The sequence below is a fragment of the Cibotium barometz genome, chromosome 32, assembly GCF_041138505.1.
Source record: "Cibotium barometz isolate CiBa-2024 chromosome 32, ASM4113850v1, whole genome shotgun sequence".
Taxonomy (NCBI): Eukaryota; Viridiplantae; Streptophyta; class Polypodiopsida; order Cyatheales; family Cibotiaceae; genus Cibotium; species Cibotium barometz.
This window is the reverse complement of record NC_141077.1, coordinates 16,562,787-16,583,493: the sequence shown is the minus strand read 5'-3', so window position 1 is coordinate 16,583,493 and position 20,707 is coordinate 16,562,787. Positions and strand designations below refer to the sequence as shown.

The 20,707-nt window shown below is 44.7% G+C and overlaps 1 protein-coding gene across 1 annotated transcript in view; it reads right to left on the bottom strand.

Moving 5' to 3' along the window:
• Positions 1-2,849: 2,849 nt before the first annotated feature.
• The window catches only part of CLPP3 (CLP protease proteolytic subunit 3), a 60,696-nt gene continuing 42,838 nt past the window's right edge, over positions 2,850-20,707 (bottom strand). The window contains exon 5 of the mRNA XM_086825721.1: positions 2,850-3,591. Coding sequence (XP_086681847.1) covers positions 3,301-3,591 — 291 coding nt within the window. The 3' untranslated portion in view covers positions 2,850-3,300. The remainder of the gene's footprint in view (positions 3,592-20,707) is intronic.

Below are 20,707 nucleotides of genomic sequence, written 5' to 3'. Positions count from 1 at the left end.
TTAATATATGCTTTCATGTGGTGCATTATTTTTTCCAAAAAGAGATGCAAATCATGATTTAATATATACATCTTTAAGTCTAATATATAGTGACTAACATAATAAGTCTAGTATCTCATGAGTAGGAATTTTATTTTATAGAATGTTTGCTTTTGATGGATGCTCTAGACCTTTATGAAATTTATGATGATAAGCTCAAGACCTTTTGTTATGTATTTGACCTTATTGATCATTTTGGCCTTTTGCAAAAGTTAATACAGCTCTCTCTCTCTCTCTCTCTCTCTCTCTCTCTCTCTCACACACACACACACACACACTCACTCACTCACTCACTCACACACACACACTCACTCACACACACGCACTGGCACACACTAACACACACACACACACACACACACACATTATATTTTGAACCTTTTTAAAAAAAACTACATTTCAACCCCATAAGGAGAATTTTTTACAAAACAAGATATAGGATCCTTGGTGAATTATAAAGATATTTACTTAAATAATAATTACTAGAGGGGGTTGAAATTGGAGGAAGAGTAGCTAGTGCAGGAATTGGGTGATAGTTATGGGTTGAAATTGGAGAAACTGAGAGAGATAGTACTTTGTGAGAGAAAGAATTTACTTATATATTTTATTAAATAATACTTATATAATTATAAAGATATATATACACACACACACACACACACAGATTTACATATATATATAATAAGTATAGAAGAATATTTCATGAAATAATATACTTGAAGTGTATATGATTGGTCAAGAGAATTGGTGAGACAATGAAAGAGGTAGGGGGTTGAAATTTCCTTGAAGTGTGTATTACTCCATTTGGAGGTGGCAAGCTTCCTTGAAACTTCATTAGAGAGGGGCTCTCGTATGATTCTAAGTTTACAGGAGATGAGCACAGCTATAGAGCTTCCTTTTCTACATGCTTTGTTACCATAGTTTCCAATCTGCTACTACTATCCAACTGGTTTGTAAACCCAAGAGCTCCATATACAAGAGAAAGGGAGTTTATAGTTGTTTGTAAAAATGCTACACTAAACGGAAATCATTTGTATATATATCATTATGGTATAGGCTATCCAAATCAGACACTTACTCTCAATCAATGAGGAAGAGAGACCTCTAGCTATCTTACCTTGCTTCATAGGCTCAACTTCTTGCATTCTTTCTACAAGCCTATAGTTAAGCTCTCTCTCCTGTTCTTTCCACTCCTCTACTAAATGCTGCTTGGAGGAAGAGCAGCTGGTGCAAGAAATAGGGTAAGGGGTTGAAATTCGAGAGAGAGAGAGAGAGAGAGAGAGAGAGAGAGAGAGAGAGAGAGAGAGAGAGAGAACTGTGTGTGTGTGCGCGCGCGTGCGTGTGTGTGAGGGGAGAGGGGGGGAGAGAGAGAGAGAGAGAGGGGCCGGGGAGGGGGAGGGGGCTTCCTTTAAGGGAGCAGCTTCCAGCTATAACAAATGGCTTCTTGCTCTGTGTGTGTGTGTGAGAGAGAGAGAGAGAGAGAGAGAGAGAGAAGAGGGGGAGAGGGCTTCCTCTAAGGGAGAAGCTTCTAGCAGAGAGAGAGAGAGAGAGAGAGAGAGAGAGAGGCCAAGGAGTTGAAGGGAGCAGCTTTTCCAGCTATAACAAATGGTTTTTTGCTCTGTGTTTGAGTATCTGATGCTGACATGTACAAAAATGGAAGGTAGTGCTTCCATGTAATAATATGTTTGCCCTTTGGACCACCAATCATCCCCTGTTGTAGAGATAAGGGACTCAAAGTACAACTACCTCAAACTACAAATCATCCCAAGCAGTGCTCCCATGTAATAATACGTTTGCCCTTTGGAGCACTAATCATCCCACTATCCCCTCCCCTTCTGCCTAGTCCAAAATAAAAGGCACCTTCTTCCAGACTCTTTGGAACTCAAAATTTGAGCCATTGCTAATTTATTGAGCCTCTCTCTTATCGTTATGTTTTGATTAATTCAAATTCCCATGGAGATTATCTCACTAAGCCACCCCCACTTCCTTGCAACTTGTATATGCCTTTCCTTCTTTATTTTGCGACTCTTGGCTATGGTTTCTCCTATTGATACTGCTTCTTTCAAGGTCCAACAGCACCTAAAATGCTTCAACAAGCCCTGATGGATATATGATAGATTGCATCCTCATCTCTCAACAAGCAGCTGGCATATGATTGGTCAAGAGAGAAGTTGAACAAAAATGTCAAATATTGACACTTGAAGCCATGAAAAAAGGCAACATGTTGAAGCCATCAAAATGTCGTTACTTTTTAGGCTACGTTACTTGATTGCATTAAAGCTAATTCACCTTCAACATGTAACATTTGACCTGTGTATATTACGATTGGTCCTCTATACATCATCATATGAAAGTTTTAGGATACCAACTCTTCAAAGCATGCATTCAATTGTGGTAGAGCCATAATTTATCAAATTCTCGATCACATTTAGTACATAAGTGCTTAATAATTTGCAAACAGTCGGGAATTATGAGCAAAGCGCTTACATAACTTAATTCTTGCAATCAAGGCTTACTGTTAGACATGAGAACATTTGAGAATAACTTTAAAATCCTCTCTCTCTCTCTCTCTCTCTCTCTCTCTCTCTCTCTCTCTCTCTCGTTGAAGTCCCATTTGGAGCATAATGGGGCACTAAAGACCAACCTATCTATCTCCACCCATGTGTAGCGTCCACACGCACACATAAGCGCAAACACAATTCACTTTTTATAATTCTAAACTTACAAAATGGAAGTCTTGGCAGCATTTCTACTTATATTTGTATTAAGGGAGATTTTGCAACCCTACACTTCAAAATTTGAAGGGAATCTCAAGAAATTCAAATCATCTGATAGAAAACTGAACCCAACTTTCAACGAAACACAGAAATAAGCAGAAGTTTTGAATCTATAATGATATGTTAGTCATGTTTGCCACAGAGCACACACAAATGTGAGTACACTGCACATCCACAAACATGCCCACACACACCAAGCTTAACTCTCTGATGCCCAATATCTCTACAATTTCTTTGTGTTGTTCAACGGCCTAAGGAGAAGCATTACACTAATTCAAACCATATGAGCCGATCCTTGCAAAACTGCTTCTTGTATCAGATTAGACCAATAATTTTTTTCAACATCATTCTTAAATTCTGCTCACTGCAAGATGAGGCATCTTCCTACATCTTCTGTTGTATTGCTGCTACATGAAAAATTATAAGCTCCCACACATGGAATACCTGATGACCTTCACCATACATAAAAACAAGTAGGTTAACTTCAAACAGCTGCTGCTTCTTCTTTGCTTTCTGACCCGGGTTCCTTTTCTTTTGATGCCTCATCTCCTTCTTGCTGTTTCTTTCCAATATTTGTTTCTGTGGGTAAGATCTTCCGTTCCTTTCCATCTCTTACTGTCCAATATTCCCAAACTTTAGTCTTTGGTGGCTCTTTGGCCTCTCCAATCGGTGCCACAAGACCAGGCTTTCCATCATCTATAACACCATCTACCAGCCCATAGTCCGTCGCTTCCCATGCATTCATGAAAAAGTCTCGATCGGTATCTACTTCAATCTGTCATACACAACCAATCAATGAAAGACAAAATCATACACACAACCAAGTGAGAAAAAATATACGCTGGTGACAGCCCAAATTACATTCATACATGTAAACACCACGGAATGATTAGAAATTAAGATGAACTTTCTTGCTTGGTTGCACCATACATAGGCATCTACTCTAAGCATGTCACAAGCATCGCTCCTCCCCTAGATGCATGTGGATATGATAGGGCTATGGACTAGACTAAGATAAAATCAGAACGCCTGATATGTGAGCCTTGAGAACAGGGAGAACAGACGACTGTTACATCTGGCAACCTGGAAAATGAAATTTGAGCCTCACTTCTGTCTTGTGGGCCCTAGGCCTGTTTACACCTGTGTCTGGTGTCAAGCTCTCGGCCTAATACGCTGCCTGGATACTCCTACAAAAGATAATCCCAGCGGGTTGTATCTTAGTGTCAAATTTAGGGCTTACATATGTACAAGCCTAAGCTATGGGGGATGAAAGAGATCCATGTTGTGAGAGAGAGAGAGAGAGAGAGAGAGAGAGATGTAACAAGTCTCAAGGAACAGAGTATTGCACTACTCGAAGATTAGATTGATTGAAGTCTTCACCAAGTACAATGCTTTTCGTAGGCTAGGGAGTAGCCTTGTCTTTTGACACATAGCTGGACACATGTCAAACACACACACTAATGCATAGTCACCAGAAACGAGAAACGGGAACGGAAACGTTTGCGGAATGGAAACGGGGAAACGACTTTCTAAGAGTGGAAATGGCCGTTTCCTGTGACAACACGACTTGGGAAACGAGAAACGGCCATGGAAACTAATGGGGTCCTGAAACAGAGAAACGCATTTCTAGGGGCTGAAACGGCCGTTTCATGTGACTATGCACTAATGACACATGGCACACTCATCCTATGACTCATAGGGAGTGTTCACACGATCATAACAAGTACACACATATAGAAGGTGCTCACACCTAAGTGGGCATTCCACTCCAAATATCCAACAAGCCCCCCTTCGGAGTGCAGGTGGAGATGCTTGAGAAGACCTTTAATATGTTAGCAGTCATCTCCTGTCTGTACATTACACACCACGGCCATTGTTGTGGGTGTGCCCACCCATTTAGGCGTTTCTCCATTTTTCCCTATTTTTCCATGTATTTTTCCCATTTTTCTAGGTCGTGGGGGGCTGTCATTTGCTGGCCAACTCTATTTGTTGCTGGCCGACTGAACGTGGTGCTACCCGACTTCATTCAGTGCTGGCCAACTGTGTTTTATCTGGCCGACTGGTGTTTTTTTCTGGTCGTGAGCAGTTGGGGCCGCCGTCGGCCTGTTTTGGGCTGGCCGACCAGCAGCCTAGGGCCATGTATATAGATGGCCCTGCCCCCCACACCTTTTGTATCATGTGTATCGGATCTTGTGTATAGAGCAAAGTTTATACAGCTTCTCTCTCTCTCTCTCTCTCTCTCTCTCTCTCTCTCTCTCTCTTATGCGTCTTGCTCTCTCCAGCAGTTTCTTTCATCTTCCTTAATTACACCCCACAGGTGATTAATCATATAAAACATATGACGCTGGCTAGAGGGATTTGGCAGCATTTGGCTTCTCTGTATAACAAGATATCACCCATGAAGCGGATCTCCTTGGAAGTGCAGATGCGGATGATTAATCCTACAAAGTCTTCGACGATGCGGGAGCACATCAACAAGTTGCAAGCTCTTCAGGGGGAGGTTCTTCAAGCTGGGAAGAAGGAGATATCTTCAGAGGACATGGCCATCACTTTGTTGTCTCACTTGCCCTCCCAGTACTCAGCATTTTACTCCTCTTTGATCACCAATGGCAGCCTCGGCACCATCACATGGAAGGAGCTTGTGCCTATGGTCTTGGACCAAGAAGAGCATTTTATGAATCCTCCACAGGGCGGAGGTTCTGAGGCCTTGACTGGCCAGCGGTCGAAAGGCCGTAACAACAACAACAATAAGGACAAAGGGAAGTCTTCATCAGAGAAGTCTTTTGAGAAGAAGCCCGACTCCGACCGTGATAAATTGAAGGCCGAGCGGACCTGTAACGATTGTGGCAAGAAAGGCCACTATTGGCGAAAATGTCCTATGTGGAGTACTGCAAAGAGTGTTGATTCTTCAGTTTCAGCCGCAAAGACTCCAGCCTTTGTGCACTTGGAGATTTTGAATACAGATGCTTCATCTTCTTCGAGCAAGGAGGCAGTTGGTTTCACCGCCAGGAATACTCGGGAGTGGATTCTCGATAGTGGTGCTTACAGGCACATGACTCCTTCCTGAGAGGTTTTACAAGATCTTAAACGGCAGTTAAGTCGCATTTTCATTTGGCGACAATTCCACTATATCAATTCACAGTGAGGGCAAGATGGAGATCATTCTTGATGGCAAGGAGAGAAGCATTCCTCTCATGTTCTTTACGTCCCCGTACTTGGTTTTCATCTATTGTCAGTGCATGAGGTTTGTAAGATTGGCTTTTGGGTGGAGTTTGAGGAGCATTATGTTGCTCTACGGGACAGAGAAACAAGCCAGGATGTATGGGAAGGTGGAGTGGAGAACGGTATCTACAAACTCTCAACACTCTCTTCTCTGACAGACACTCGAGTCGGTGACTTGTGGCACTTTCGTTTTCGCCATTTGAATGTGGATGCGCTACGGACGGGCTTTCCGAGACCAATTGGTGGATAGCTTACCACATGTTGGCAACAGGCAGGGACGCTGTAGTTCTTGCATTCGTGGTAAGCAGCACAGGGAATCTTTTTCGAAGCAGGCTTCTAGGCGGGCTTCGAAACTCTTGGAGTTGGTACACACTGACTTATGTGGACCTATGCAAACCTCATCCTTGGGAGGTTCTTTGCACTTTATGCTGCTGCTTGATGATTGTAGCAAATTCACATGGATTTATTTCCTTTCCCAAAAGGACCAAGCTTTTGCTTGGTTCAAGGAGAGTAGCATGTTATGGTGAAGGAGGAGTTTGGATTGCAGATAAAGACTCTTTGGGCTGACAAAGAAGGAGAGTTCTCTTCTAATGCGTTTGTGCGGTTTTGTGCGGAACATGGCATCAAGCGGGAGCTAGCAAATACAAGTTCACCTTCAGAGAATGAAGTGGTTGAGCGAAAGAACCAGCGGACTGTGGTGGAGATGGCGAGGACAATGCTAGAGCATTGTGATCTTTCTCGTCCACTTTGGGGAGAGGCTGTGGCTACGGCTATCCATATCCTCAACCGATCTCCGACGACTTCAATACCAAAGATGACTCCATTTGAGGCTTATTTTGGCACGAAACCAGATGTCTCCCATTTCTGTGTGTTTGGGAGTGATGCCTATGTTCACATTCCTCACATTCCAAAGCAGCAGAGAGGGAAGCTTGGCTCGAAGTCCCAGAAGCTTGTATTTGTGGGATATAACTCTCTTTCCAAAGACTACAGGTTGTATGACCCGAAGCAGAACGAGGTTGTTGTCAGCAGAGATGTTGTCTTTGATGAGCATCTTCCAGCCTCCACTATTGATGAGCCGCCACTTCTTGGAGACCCAAATGAGTCTGAGGATGATTCCCAGTCTATTGTTCCAACTAGACAGCCTCAGTCAGTTGTAGAGATTGAGCCCGAGGTTGGAGACGAGCCCCAGCAGCATAAGGAGGCTCCGCGTTCTGTTCGAGTACCAAGGTGGTTGTTAGACACCCTTCGGGAGCCGGGTGTTTTGGAGCTTCCCTCCGAGTGGACCTGTAACATGCAACGGAAGTATTCGTATTGGAGGATCCTATCACACAAATGCTCACACAGTCTTCTGTATCCTGAGTTTCGCGAGTTTAGCAATCCACTTTAATGACTTCAAACTTTAGAGATAGATGAGAAAGAGAGATGAGAACTGTACACCATATGGGGTCCCGAATTACCCACTGAAGGGCCCCCTATCCCGTTACCAAGATAGTATTTGCTTTAGTATCTTTAAAGAGACTGATGGTGCGACTGACGATAAGCCAAACGCAAGACCTCTGAAGACCAAGTGTTGGGCTGAACTGTACACTGCTGTAGGAGCACCAAAGATGTCCAATCTCGAGCCTATGCACTCTTCCCAATGGAATGAGGGAGGGATGCAAAGCTAGGGCTGAGAGAGGGGCTGTTTGGGACTGTTCTAGACTGAGTATGAATGCTGTAAATGAATGTGAATGCTGTGTTTTACCTTCACCAAGAGGCTGGAGCAAAACGATGATGAGATGAATGCTGAAAACTGTATGGATGCAAAAAACGCAAGGTGGACTGAAAGCTGAATGCTGAACTGCTGCGTTTTACTGATGCAAGATGGCTGAATGCTCATGTGTTGAGGCGCCTACTGCTGTAGGAGGAAAACGCTGAGATGAGGAGGCTGAAAACTGCAATTGCGTTGCTCCTGTGTTGAAGATGCTAAGCGCCTGAATGCTCCTTGGCTGAATATGAATGAATGATAATGCAAGGGCTCTATTTATATGGACCATATGAGCCAGTCGGCTGGCTACTGAGCTGGCCGACTACTCATGTCCAATAAATAGTACATAAATGTGTATAAAATGCTGAAAATGATGAGAAAAATACCAAAAAAATCCTAGTAAATATCCTGATAAATACTCGATGATATCTGGGGTTTCTGCAATGGTCTAGATGCTATGCATGAATGATGTGCAATATGCAGGATGCTTTCTGATGCAAACCCTAAGGTTTCTACTGACTGTATATGCATGAATGCGTCTCTTTAAGTGGGTTAAGGGACTTAGACTAACTGACTGACTTGCTGTGGCTAAGAATGACCTACGTAGCTCGTGCCTGACTTATCCTCGACTGAGGATTACAATGGGGTCACGGCGTACGACAAATATCATCCTAAATGGTACTAATATTGTTACAATGTTGCACTGATGATGATGAGCCAATTTGTCACCATGCACTACAGTGCAGAGTGCATGTGACATTCCCTCCTGCTTAGCTTGGCGGCAGGTTCATGGCTTCCAAGTAGTCCACCAACAACTGGGGGTACTCTTGAAAGAATTCCTCATCTAGCCATAGGGCTTCGTGGGTACCTCGATCTCGGAACTGAATGAGCTCAAGAAGCTCAGCTGTAGAGAGTTAGGGTTTCATGTGGGAGACATACACAGAGAAATAGGGTTTCATGTGGGAGACAATACACAGAGAAGAAGGGAGAGAGAGAGAGAGACATGTGGGGATAAGTCAACTCAAAGTATGAGTGTGTGACTCCCCTATCACACATGTATATTTGCTCTAGTACACATAGTGCACTTAGTACATTAAAAGTACTAAGTGTACTATGTACTATAAAACTTATGGGCTTGTACACACTACAAGGGTGGGCATAATGCCTTTACCCCAACAACCTCCCACTTAAAGGCAAAGTGCCCTTAAATGAAGGAAAAGAAAAATCAGCATGTACATGATAATATACAAGGCCATATCAAGGCTGAAACTGGCCTCATCCAATGCCCATCAAGTGTCTGCAATGAGCAAACCGCTCTGGAGGCAAACTCTTTGTCAACAGATCAGCCGGGTTGTCATCCGTATGAATCTTGACAAGCTGAATCAGCTTGTTCTCTATCACCTCTCTGATGAAGTGATACTTCACATCCACATGCTTCGTCTTTGCATGAAAGACAGGGTTCTTTGCCAACTGGATGGCACTCTGACTGTCACAATGCAACAATGGAATATCCCCTGTATAACCCAAATCAACCACTAACCGAGATAGCCATAATGCCTCCTTGCAAGCCTCTGTGGCTACAATATACTCGGCCTCTGTAGTAGATAAGGCAGTGCACTTCTGCATCCTGGATATCCATGACACAACACCTCCTGTGAATATAAACACATAACCGGTAGTAGACTTCCGGTTATCTGGATGACCGGCATAATCCGAATCCGTGTAACCATGCACTAATGCATCCTGGTTGCCAAAGCAGATGCACATATCCTGTGTGCCCTTCAGGTATCTCATGACACCTTTCACTGCTTCCCAATGCTTCTTGCCAGGGTTGGCCATGTATCTAGTAACCACTCCCACTGCAAATGCAATGTCCGGCCTGGTAGCAACCATGGCATACATGAGACTGCCACAAGCTGAAGCATACGGAATCTTGGCCATATCAGCCCTGTCACTATCCGATTGTGGGCTGTCCATAGCACTGAGTTTCACATATGGAGGCAAAGGAGTACTAGTCTTCTTCCCCCCGTCCATATTGAACCTCTGCAAAACTTTGCCAATGTATTCCTTCTGAGACAAATACAACACATGCTGATTTCTGTCCCGAAGTATCCGCATACCCAAAATGTGATTTGCATCACCCAAATCCTTCATATGCAGCCTCTTCTTCAAGGCATCCATCTCTTTACGAGATTTCCCGGCAATCAACATATCATCAACATACAAGATGAGGATCAATAGACTGCCGTCCAAAGCTTTCTTGGTGTATAAGTAGTGATCTATGTCACTCCTCCTGAAATCCTGGGATTTCATGAATGTATCAAATATATGATACCATTCCCTTGGTGTCTGTTTGAGCCCATAAAGACTCTTTTTCAGCTTGCATACAAGCTTCTCCTTTCCATTCACTGCATAACCCTCTGGCTGTTGCATACATATCTCCTCATGGAGATCACCGTGAAGAAAAGCAGTCTTCACATCCATCTGAATCAAATCCAGATCATCATGAGCAACCAAAGCTAATACAGCTCTAAGTGTGGTCATTTTGACCACTGGAGAGAAGATCTCATCAAAGTCCACACCATATTCCTGCTTGAATCCCTTAGCCACTAACCTGGCTTTGTATCTTGGCTTTGCATCAGGTGCAACTTTGAGCCTGTAAACCCACTTGCATGGCAAAACCTTCATGCCTGTAGGCAAATGCACCAACTTCCATGTTCCATTTTTGTGCAGAGAATCCATCTCTGACTTCATAGCACGCTCCCAAAGAGCCTTGTCTGCCCTCTGTAAAGCCTCCTTATAACATGAGGACTCCCCACAGTCAGTGAGCATCAAGTAGTCAACCCCTGGAACAAACCTGTCAGGGGGTCTGGAGGATCTTGCGGACCTCCGTACCCAATGATCATCATTTGCAGGTTGCTGTCCAGCTTGCATATCACCTATTGGTGGCTCCTGTTCCATGCCATAAGGTTGAAAGATCATGCCCGATATCTCCTCTAACGATGGGATATCCATAGGGATATCTTCTGCCATCTCTGGCTGTCCATTTGGACCATTTTCAGCACCATTTAAGGGCTGGTTTTGTTGCTGTAATGGCTGATTTACAGCCCTTGGTTGTTGTCCATGATGTCCATCATCATCAAAGATGACTCTGCCAGGCTCCTGTTGCCTTGCAGGCTCCTTATACATGCATGTTTCATCAAAAATGACATCATTGCTGCATATAATCTTTCTATTCACTGGATCCCAAAGTCTATACCCCATTTCACCTCTGTCACCATATCCTAGGAATATGCATTTGTGAGACTTAGGATCAAGTTTGGTGCGTATTTCCCTGCGTATGTGCACGTACGCAACGCAACCAAACACTCTCAAGTGCTTGTAGGACGGAGGCTTCCCTGTCCATACTTCCTCTGGCACTTTCCCACCAAGCCTCGTGTTAGGTGACCTGTTTATAAGATGAACGGCTGTCATAACAGCTTCAGCCCAAAAACCATGAGGTAACGCAGCATGTGACAACATAGAACGGACCTTCTCCTGAATGGTCATGTTCATCCTCTCTGCTGTCCCGTTTTGTGGAGGATCATAAGGAGCAGTGAGCTCCGTCTTGATGCCTTTAGCATCACAAAAGTCCTGAAACTGTTTGGACATATACTCTCCACCATTGTCGGAACGCAAAGCCTTCAGTGTTTTGCCAGTTTGATTCTCAACATGAGCAACAAACTTCTCAAACACTGAGAATGTATCACTCTTCAAACGAAGAGGATAAACCCACACCTTGCGTGTGGCATCATCAATAAAAGACACAAAATATTTTGCCCCTCCCAACGAAAGCTGAGGCATCTCACATACATCTGTATGCACAAGCTCTAACTGAGCATCTTTCTGTCCAAGAGCTTTCTTGTGGGGGCGCTGCAGTTGCCTGCCATATATACAATGCTCACAAAACTGAAAACTTGAAAACTTTAGAGAAGGCAAGTAACCATAACGAGACAATTGCTCCATTCCTTTGACACTCATGTGTCCCAACCGGCTATGCCACATAGAGATTTCCAGCAGCTCGGTTGCATTTACATTAGCATGGTGACAAACATTAGCATGCATGAAGTAAAGAGTGTCCACCTTAGAGCCTCTTGCAACAACCAGTGAGCCCTTACTAATCTTCCACTTTCCACGACCAAATGTGGTAACATAACCAGCATCATCAAGCTGTCCAATAGAAATCAGGTTCTTCTTGATCTCAGGCACATGCCTGACATCATGGAGCATAAGCTGTGAGCCATCTGAAAACACATGGTTGTCACCCAAATAAACTACTCCTTCATTGCCAGCGGTATACCTGACAAACAAGTCTCTGCAACCTCTGACATGAAAGAAGGCACCTGAATCAATGATCCATGAGTGCATATCATGACCATCTCCTGCATGGAGTGAATGGGCATCAAGTGAAGACATGAATAGGACTTCATCCTCACTGTCACCTCCTGCATGTGACACATTGGCTTCTTCAATCTTGACTCCACTTTTGCCCTTTGGCTTTGCATCTTTGGCTTCATCTTTGTCTTTGTCTTTTCCTTTACCCTTTTCCTTTTGATCATTCTTCCATTTGTAGCATTGCTTTTTGAAATGTCCCTTCTTGCCACAATAATGGCATTCCAAGTCTTTTTTGGAGCGGGACTTGCTCCTTCCCCGTTCTTGGCTTTTACCCCTTTGTTGGGATCTCCCACGTGCATTCATTGCATTGGACTTTCCAACAGAGTTGTTCTTCCTGTTCATCTCCTCTTGAAGGAGAGCACCCTCCACATCTGCATATGACAGCATAGCATTTGAATTGCTAGTGGCTGTCCTGAATGTGTCCCAACTCTCTGGCAAAGTGCATAAGAGAAAGGTGGCTTTGAACTCATCATCCATTGCCAACTTTTGATTGATGACCTGGCTGACAACACCATTAAACTCATTTAGATGGGCTGTCATAGACGCCCCTTCCTTCATTTGAAGACCTATGAGTTTCTTCAACCAATACACTTTGCTTGAGGCACTTTGCTGGGCATACAAGTCCTGCAATCTTTGCCACGTTCCCCAAGCTGTCTTCTCTTCACGTATGCTGAAAAGTAAAGAGTCTGACACAGACAACATGATGGTGGATCTAGCCAGCTCATCCATATCTTCCCATTCTTTAGCAGTAAGAGAAGCGGGCATTACACCCCTTTCTTTGATGGGCTTGTGCTGCTTCTTCTGAAGCAACACATTATAGCACTGGGTTTGCCAAATGTCATAATTATGTGAGCCTTCAAGCTTCTTGATGTGAAGCAATGAAGAGCTCTCACCTATGGTTGCCATAGCAATATGCAACCTTTAAAACAGTTAATGCCTGACTCCCTGCAAGATGTGCAAACACTGCACCAAAAGCACACAAAATGCTCACAGTTGTTCTCCCAAAGTTTATCTCCCACTGCGGAAGCACGAATGCAACTCTCCTCCCACTGAATGTGATAAAATCACCAAAATCTGGTTGCTGCAGATTTATGACAGCACCTTAGATGTGCTCTGTTCCCCTTCCAAAATACTGTACAACAGTACTAAGTGCTCACCAATGATGTACCAAATCTGTACCGGCAAGTACAGCAGCTGAAAATGAGCCTTTTCCTCACTCAAATCAATGTACAGCCATGCCAAAACTTGTACAAAGTTGTACCAAATCTGTACCAGCAAGTACAGTAGCAATAAATGCTCTCCTGGCTGTCCAAATGAGTGAAAATCTGACTTTGACAGTCCTCACCACTGCATACAACAGTCCCGGACAGAAATTGGGCAAAAGCCCCTTCACTGCAAGTGGATTTCTGAGGGTTCAAGGCATAAAAGTCTTCCCTGCTGCTTTGCCAAGCTCAACAAGCACAAAATCTTGAAAATCCCCATCAATTTCTGATCGTGAATGGTACATTAATGCACATGAAGGCATCCAGAGTCTTCAGGCCACATATACATCCAATACATAAAAGACCCTTGATTTACTGGCACATTGAGTGCTTGACAGGCATCAACACATTGTCCAAAGCATCAAATGCCAGTGCCTGCATGCAAATCAACCCAATCGGCACAAAAGCCCTTTGATTTGCACTCTAATTTCCTGCAATTTTGCCCCGAATGTGAGATTGCTCACATCATACAGCATGTATGAATGCCCAATGGCACAATTACATCAAAAGCCCCAAATGTTGACACCCAATTTCCTGCAAATTGACCCGGAATGTGACCAATGTCACCCAATGTTGCCAATTTTGCTCAAAATCTGAGCCATTTGAACCTGTACCTGCTCAATTGATGATAATGGACATGCAAATCCCAAAATTGAAGCAAATACCTCTGAAATCAGCTGGAGCAGCCGAATGTTAGCACTCAGGTGTCGCAGTGCCGGGCACGCTCTCCATTAGGTCTGTACATGGCTGCCAGGTACTCCAAGTCCTTAAGGTCGTCATAGTTGTCTGGAAGGTGCTCCAAGTTCGGAATTTTCGAAAGCCTGGGGACAGGGTGAACGTGCCTGCTTCCATCGCTATGCTCAGGGGAGCCATCAGGGGGCCTCTGCGCTGCTACAGCTCCGTTAACATGGTGAACCTCAGGCTTCTGCGAAAGGACTGCATCCTGCGCTATCGCTTTCCCATACAGAGAAGCTTCACCTAAGGTGAGACATCGGGCCGCAGCAATGTAACGAGCAAAGGCAAGTTCACGCGGACTGAGCTATGTCAATTGGAGATGAAAATCAGCAATGACACGCAGCAATCGCTTGATGCTGTGACTATGGCCAACAACTATGGCACGCAAAGCCCTCGTTGCGGTGGCGATGGCGGACTGAAGACACTCTGCAGCACATCACTATACGATTCGAACAAGCCCTCACAAACCCTAGCCAGCTTGTCGCAGTCAGCACAGCAGTCAAATTCGTATCCGTCGACCGGAACCATGCTTCCAACGATGAAGAAGGATCTCCTTGGGCTCGATGACTTCTGCTTCGTGTACCACGTCTAGCTATTGTTCATCTGAAACATCAAACACTTCTGGTCCAACATATGGTTTTAGCCAAGAAGCATGGAAAACATCATGCATTGTCCAACCGCTAGGCAACTTTAACTTCATGGAGACATCACTTAACTTCTTCACTATTGGAAAAGGGCCAAAACTACGGAATGAAAGCTTGGGACAACGTTTACCCACTTGTTTCAATCTTTGTTTCATGATACGCAAATAGACCCAATCCCCTTCCTTGAAGTGGATATCTCATCTAAACTTACTTCCCTGTCTGTGAACTGAATAATGACCAAGCTCAAAATTAAGAGCCAAACTGGGTTGAGTACCAAACTCTGCAGAATCGAGATACTAATCGTCTATGCTATTTAAGTCTTTTCCAGAGATGTTGAGAATGGTAGACTCCTGACTGGGTTGGATGCTGGTCTTTCTACTAAGAACATCTGCTACTGGGTTATGCTGACTAGGGATGTACTTGATCATTCCTCCAGCCTGGTGGAAGAGCTAACCATGTCTGGTGTGCTAATCACTCCACTGGGCACTTGGCATCATCGGGAGCCACTTAAGTGCTTGGTGGTCTATGATGACTGCTGCGAAAATGCATCCATAAGGAACTGGTTTCAAATGTTTAGAGTACTGACTGCTGTTCTAGCTTGCCCTTGAAAGTCTTGGAAAGACAAGAGGGAAACTTGCTAGGAGGTTCTGCCCTAGGGACCAAATCGATATGATGATCCACAGGACGAGAGGGTGGGATAATGGGTGGGAGATCATTCTTAAAAATGTCTGAATGAGAAAGGAGATATACCAACTGAGGGACTGAAGAAGATGAGACAACAGTTATTGATGAGATAGAAGCTGTCTCAGCATAAATTAATGCTCCTTCTACTCCTGTGCGGATAGCTCGTCAGGTCTGGAGATGAGAAAGAATAGAAATGCCAAGAATGCTCCTATCTCCCTGAATCATGACAGGCTCCGGAAAACCTTTAGAGATAATAAAGGTGTCCTGCCTCCAATTGGAAATAGGTTCATACTAACGAAACCACTGGATTCCTAAGATCATGTCACATCCCAAAAGAGGAGAGACAATGAAATCTCGCTGGAATGAGGTCTTTTGAACTTGAAAAGAAAACTGTTGTGCCCTTTGAGATATGTGGGTGCGGAGACCAGGTGTAAACCCGTCTACCTCCAAATGATAGGGCACTAAGGTATAGCTCATGTTGGTAGCCAACTAGGGAGAGATGGCGTCCTCAGAACTGCCCATGTCAAAAAGGATTATGAAGTGTCGGCCCTTGGCAGAGCCATAAGCTCGGATCAGGCTTTTCTGTGTGGTTGTTGCCTCACCCTCCTGCTTAGCATCAAGTACCACGGATGGCATGGGATGCATAGAAGGTAAGATCTGAACCGCATTGGTGGTGGCAGGCGGGTCTAGAGGAGCGGAGGATATTGCGGCAACTGTGGCAGAAGGCTCTTTGGAGGCTTGCTCCGCTTGCCTTTTTGGACAATCCTTCTTACCATGCCCAATGATATGACAGAAAAAACATCGGTTTTTTGACTGATACATAGAACTCCTCTGCCAGACCGGTCATGTACTAGGGCGAAAGGAATCTGGTCTTCAGGTCATGGACAAAGATATCCCAGCTAAAAGCTGTGACACCTTTGGTCTGGTCTGTATAAAGATCAGACCAATGCTGCCACCAAGTGACTGCCTCACCAATGAGATGGGGAGCCGCTACGTGGACTCTATCCTAAGGATCTGTGATCCTAGATAATGGAAAATGAGCAGTAAATTGATGAATAAACTAATTTACTGCTAATTGATCACACTTACCATCATACTTACTGAAATTTGGTTGACTGCGAATGACGGTAGTTGACGCTCTGCAGACTAATGGTTGGTGGCACCTGAGGCGGTGGATGCTGAAGAGAGGTGCTGGTATCTAAGATGAATGGCCTCCTTTTTCCTTTGGTGCTCGCGTAACATACGTTCTCGATCGAGCTCTCGTTTGTGCTCCCAAGCGGCGAGTTCAGCCTGACGCCAGTCTTCGTCGATCCTGCGTTGGGGTTCCTCATAGTCCCGTCTTTCTGCTTTTTCTTGTTGCTTTCTAGCTTTTGCTTCTGTTGGGGTAAAGGCATAATGCCCACCCTTATAGTGTGTACAAGCCCATAAGTTATAGTACATAGTACACTTAGTACTTTTAATGTACTAAGTGCACTATGTGTACTAGTGCAATATACATGTGTGATAGGGGAGTCACACACTCTTATCTTTGATGAGTTGACTTATCCCCACAACTCTCTCTCTCTCTCTCTCCCTTCTTCTCTGTGTATGTCTCCCACATGAAAAATCTCTAACCCTAATTCTCTCTCCCATTCAACTGGTATCAGAGCCTGCAGGTCGACTAGGGGTTGACGCTGAGTTTCTTCAGAAACGCGTAGCTGAAGCTGAAGCTGAAGCTGGAGCAGGCCCGTCCTCTCTGTTTGATCGAGCAAAGAAAGCCCAAGACTCCCTTTCGTCTGTGTATACTCTGGAAAGGCCAAGGTGTGTGAAGCGAAGGCTACAGAGGCGTGGTGCACATGGTAGAAGCGATGACCACAGCCGAATAGAGGCCTGACGGAAAGAGCAGGTGGACTCGGCGGCAGTGGTGCTGGACAGCTGCTGGGGCGGCATGCCCTCCTTGCGCTTCTTAAGCAGACTCTCCTCGCGCTTGCTCTTGCGGATCTCCACCAGGTTGTCCTCTCGCTTGCGGCGGGCCTCATCTGCATCCACTGCGATCTTGTAGGCCTTCTTGCGCGCATCTGCGCGAGCATTGGGTCGGAGAGACATGGCTATGGCGGAAGATACAGGGTGGCAGAAGAGGGCGCGCACAACAGCTACGCAAAAGGCAGGCGAGAGACCGGCTTCGTGTCTTTGAGTGTGAACGCATAGCCTGGGTCACCTTGAGTCGTGCTGGCCAGCAACACTGCTCTGTCAAATGAACACGCCTCATAAGCTTTCAAGCTATGGAGGCGGTGCACGTCGTGATTCAAGTACAAGCCCTCTGTGATCAACGGCATGCCAGAGAATCATAGCTGCCCAGCCATCCGTCCAACTAGCAGCACAGCGCTATCCAGCCAGCGCACAGCTCACAGCCAGACAAGCGCCCAGCTCAACAGCATTCAGCAGCATCAGACGTGCCCCCCCCTTTCTCCTGCAACAACTGAAATTCAGCCTGCAGATCAGAGAAATTCAAAAAATTAAGAGGTATTTGCCTTCAATTTTGGGAATTTCTTATCAATTCAATCAATTGAGCAGGTACAGGTGCCGAATTGCTCGATTTCTGAGCAAAATTGGCAAAATTGGGTGACATTGGTCACAATCAGGATCAATTTGCAGGAAATTGGATGTCGAAATTTGGGGCTTTTGATGTATTTGTGCAATTAAGCACTCATACATGCTGTATGATGTGAGAAATCGCACATTTGGGCAAAATTGCAGCAAATTGCAGTGCAAATCAAGGGGCTTTTGTGCCGATTTGGTTGATTTGCATGCAGGCGATCGCATTTGATGCTGTGGATAATGTGTTGATGCATTACAAGCACTCAATGTGCCTGTAAATCAAGGGGCTTTCATGTATTGGATGTATATGTGGCCAGGGGGAAGCATCGTGAAGACTCTGAATGCCTTCATGTGCGTCAATGTACCATGTATGATCAGCAATTGATCTTAAATCAAGGGGCTTTGCAAGATTTTATGCTTGTTAAGCTTGGCAATGCAGCAGGCAAGACATTTATGCCTTGAATCCTCAGAAATCAGCTTGCAGTCAAGGGGCTTTTGCCCAACTTCTGTTCGGAACTGTTGTATGCAGTGTTCGGGACTGTAAAAGTCTGATTTTCACTCATTTGGACAGCCAGGAGAGCATTTATTGCTACTGTACCTGCTGGTACAGATTTGGCACAGCTTTGTGCAAGTTTTGGCATGGCTGTACACTGATTTGAGTGAGGAAAAGGTTCAATTTCAGCTGCTGTACTTGCCGGTACAAGTTTGGTACATCATTTGTGAGCAATTGGTACTGTTGTACAGTACTTTGGAAGGGCAACAGAGCACATTTAAGGTGCTGTCCTAAATCTGCAGCAACCAGATTTTGCTGATTTCATCACATAAAGTGGGAGTAGAGTTGCATTTGTGCTTCCGCAGTGGGAGATAAAGCTTAGGAGAATAACTGTGAGCACTTTGTGTGCTTTTTGGTGCAGTGTTTGCACATTTTGCAGGGAGTCAGGCATTGACAGGTTGCATATTGCTATGGCACTGATATTTGGCAAACCCAATGCTATAATGTGTTGCTCCAGAAGAAGCAGCACAAGCCTATCAAAGAAAGGGGTGTAATGCCCGCTTCTCTTACTGCTGAAGAGTGGGAAGATATGGATGAGCTTGCAAGATCTACTATCATGTTGTCTGTGTCAGACTCATTACTTTTCAGCATTCGTGAAGAGAAGACAGCTTGGGGAATGTGGCAGAGATTGCAGGACTTGTATGCCCAGCAAAGTGCCTCAAGCAAAGTGTATTGGTTGAAGAAACTCATAGGTCTTCAGATGAAGGAAGGGGCGTCTATGACAGCCCATCTAAATGAGTTTAATGGTATTGTCAGCCAAGTTATAAATCAAAAGTTGGCAATGGACGATGAGTTCAAAGCCACTTTTCTGTTATGCACTTTGCCAGAGAGTTGGGACACATTCAGGACAGCCACTAGCAATTCGAATGCTACGCTGTCATATGCAGATGTTGAGGGTGCTCTTCTTCAAGAAGAGATGAACAGGAAAAACAACTCTGTTGGAAAGTCCAATGCAATGAATGCAAGTGGGAGATCCCAGCAAAGGGGTAAAAGCCAAGAACGGGGAAGGAGCAAGTCCCGCTCTAAAAAGGACTTGGAATGCCATTATTGTGGCAAGAAGGGACACATCAAAAAACAATGCTACAAATGGAAAAATGATCAAAAGGAAAAGGGAAAAGGCAAAGAGAAAGAGAAAGATGAAGCCAAAGATGTAAAGCCAAAGGGCAAAAGTGGAGTCAAGATTGAAGAAATCAATGTGTCACATGCAGGTGACAGTGAGGATGAGGTCCTATTCACGTCTTCACTTGATGCCCATTCACTTCTTACAGGTGGTCATGGTATGCACTCATGGATCATTGATTCAGGTGCCTCCTTTCATGTCACAGGTTGCAGAGACTTGTTTGTCTGGTATACTGCTGGCAATGAAGGAGTGGTTTATTTGGGTGATAACCATGCATGCAAGATTCTTGGCAGAGGTGATGTGAGGCTTGTGTTTTCAGATGGCTCACAGCTTATGCTCCATGATGTCAGGCATGTGCCTGAGATCAAGAAGAACCTGCTTTCTACTGGACAGCTTGATGATGCTGATTATGTTACCACATTTGGTCGTGGAAAGTGGAAAATTAGTAAGGGCTCACTGGTTGTTGCCAGAGGCTCTAAGGTGGACACTCTTTACTTTATGCATGCAGGTGTTTGTCACCATGCTAATGTAAATGCAACCAAGCTGCCGGAAATCTCTATGTGGCATAGCCGGTTGGGACACATGAGTGTCAAAGGAATGGAGCAATTGTCTCGTTTGGGTTACTTGCCTTCTCTAAAGTTTTCAAGATTTCAGTTTTGTGAGCATTGTATATATGGCAGGCAACTGCAGTGTCCCCACAAGAAAGCTCTTGGACAGAAAGATGCTCAGTTAGAGCTTGTGCATACAGATGTATGTGAGATGCCTCAGCTTTCTTTGGGAGGGGCAAAATACTTTGTGCCTTTTATTGATGATGCCACACGCAAGGTGTGGGTTTATCCTCTTCGTTTGAAGAGTGATACATTCTCAGTGTTTCAGAAGTTTGTTGCTCATGTTGAGAATCAAACTGGCAAAA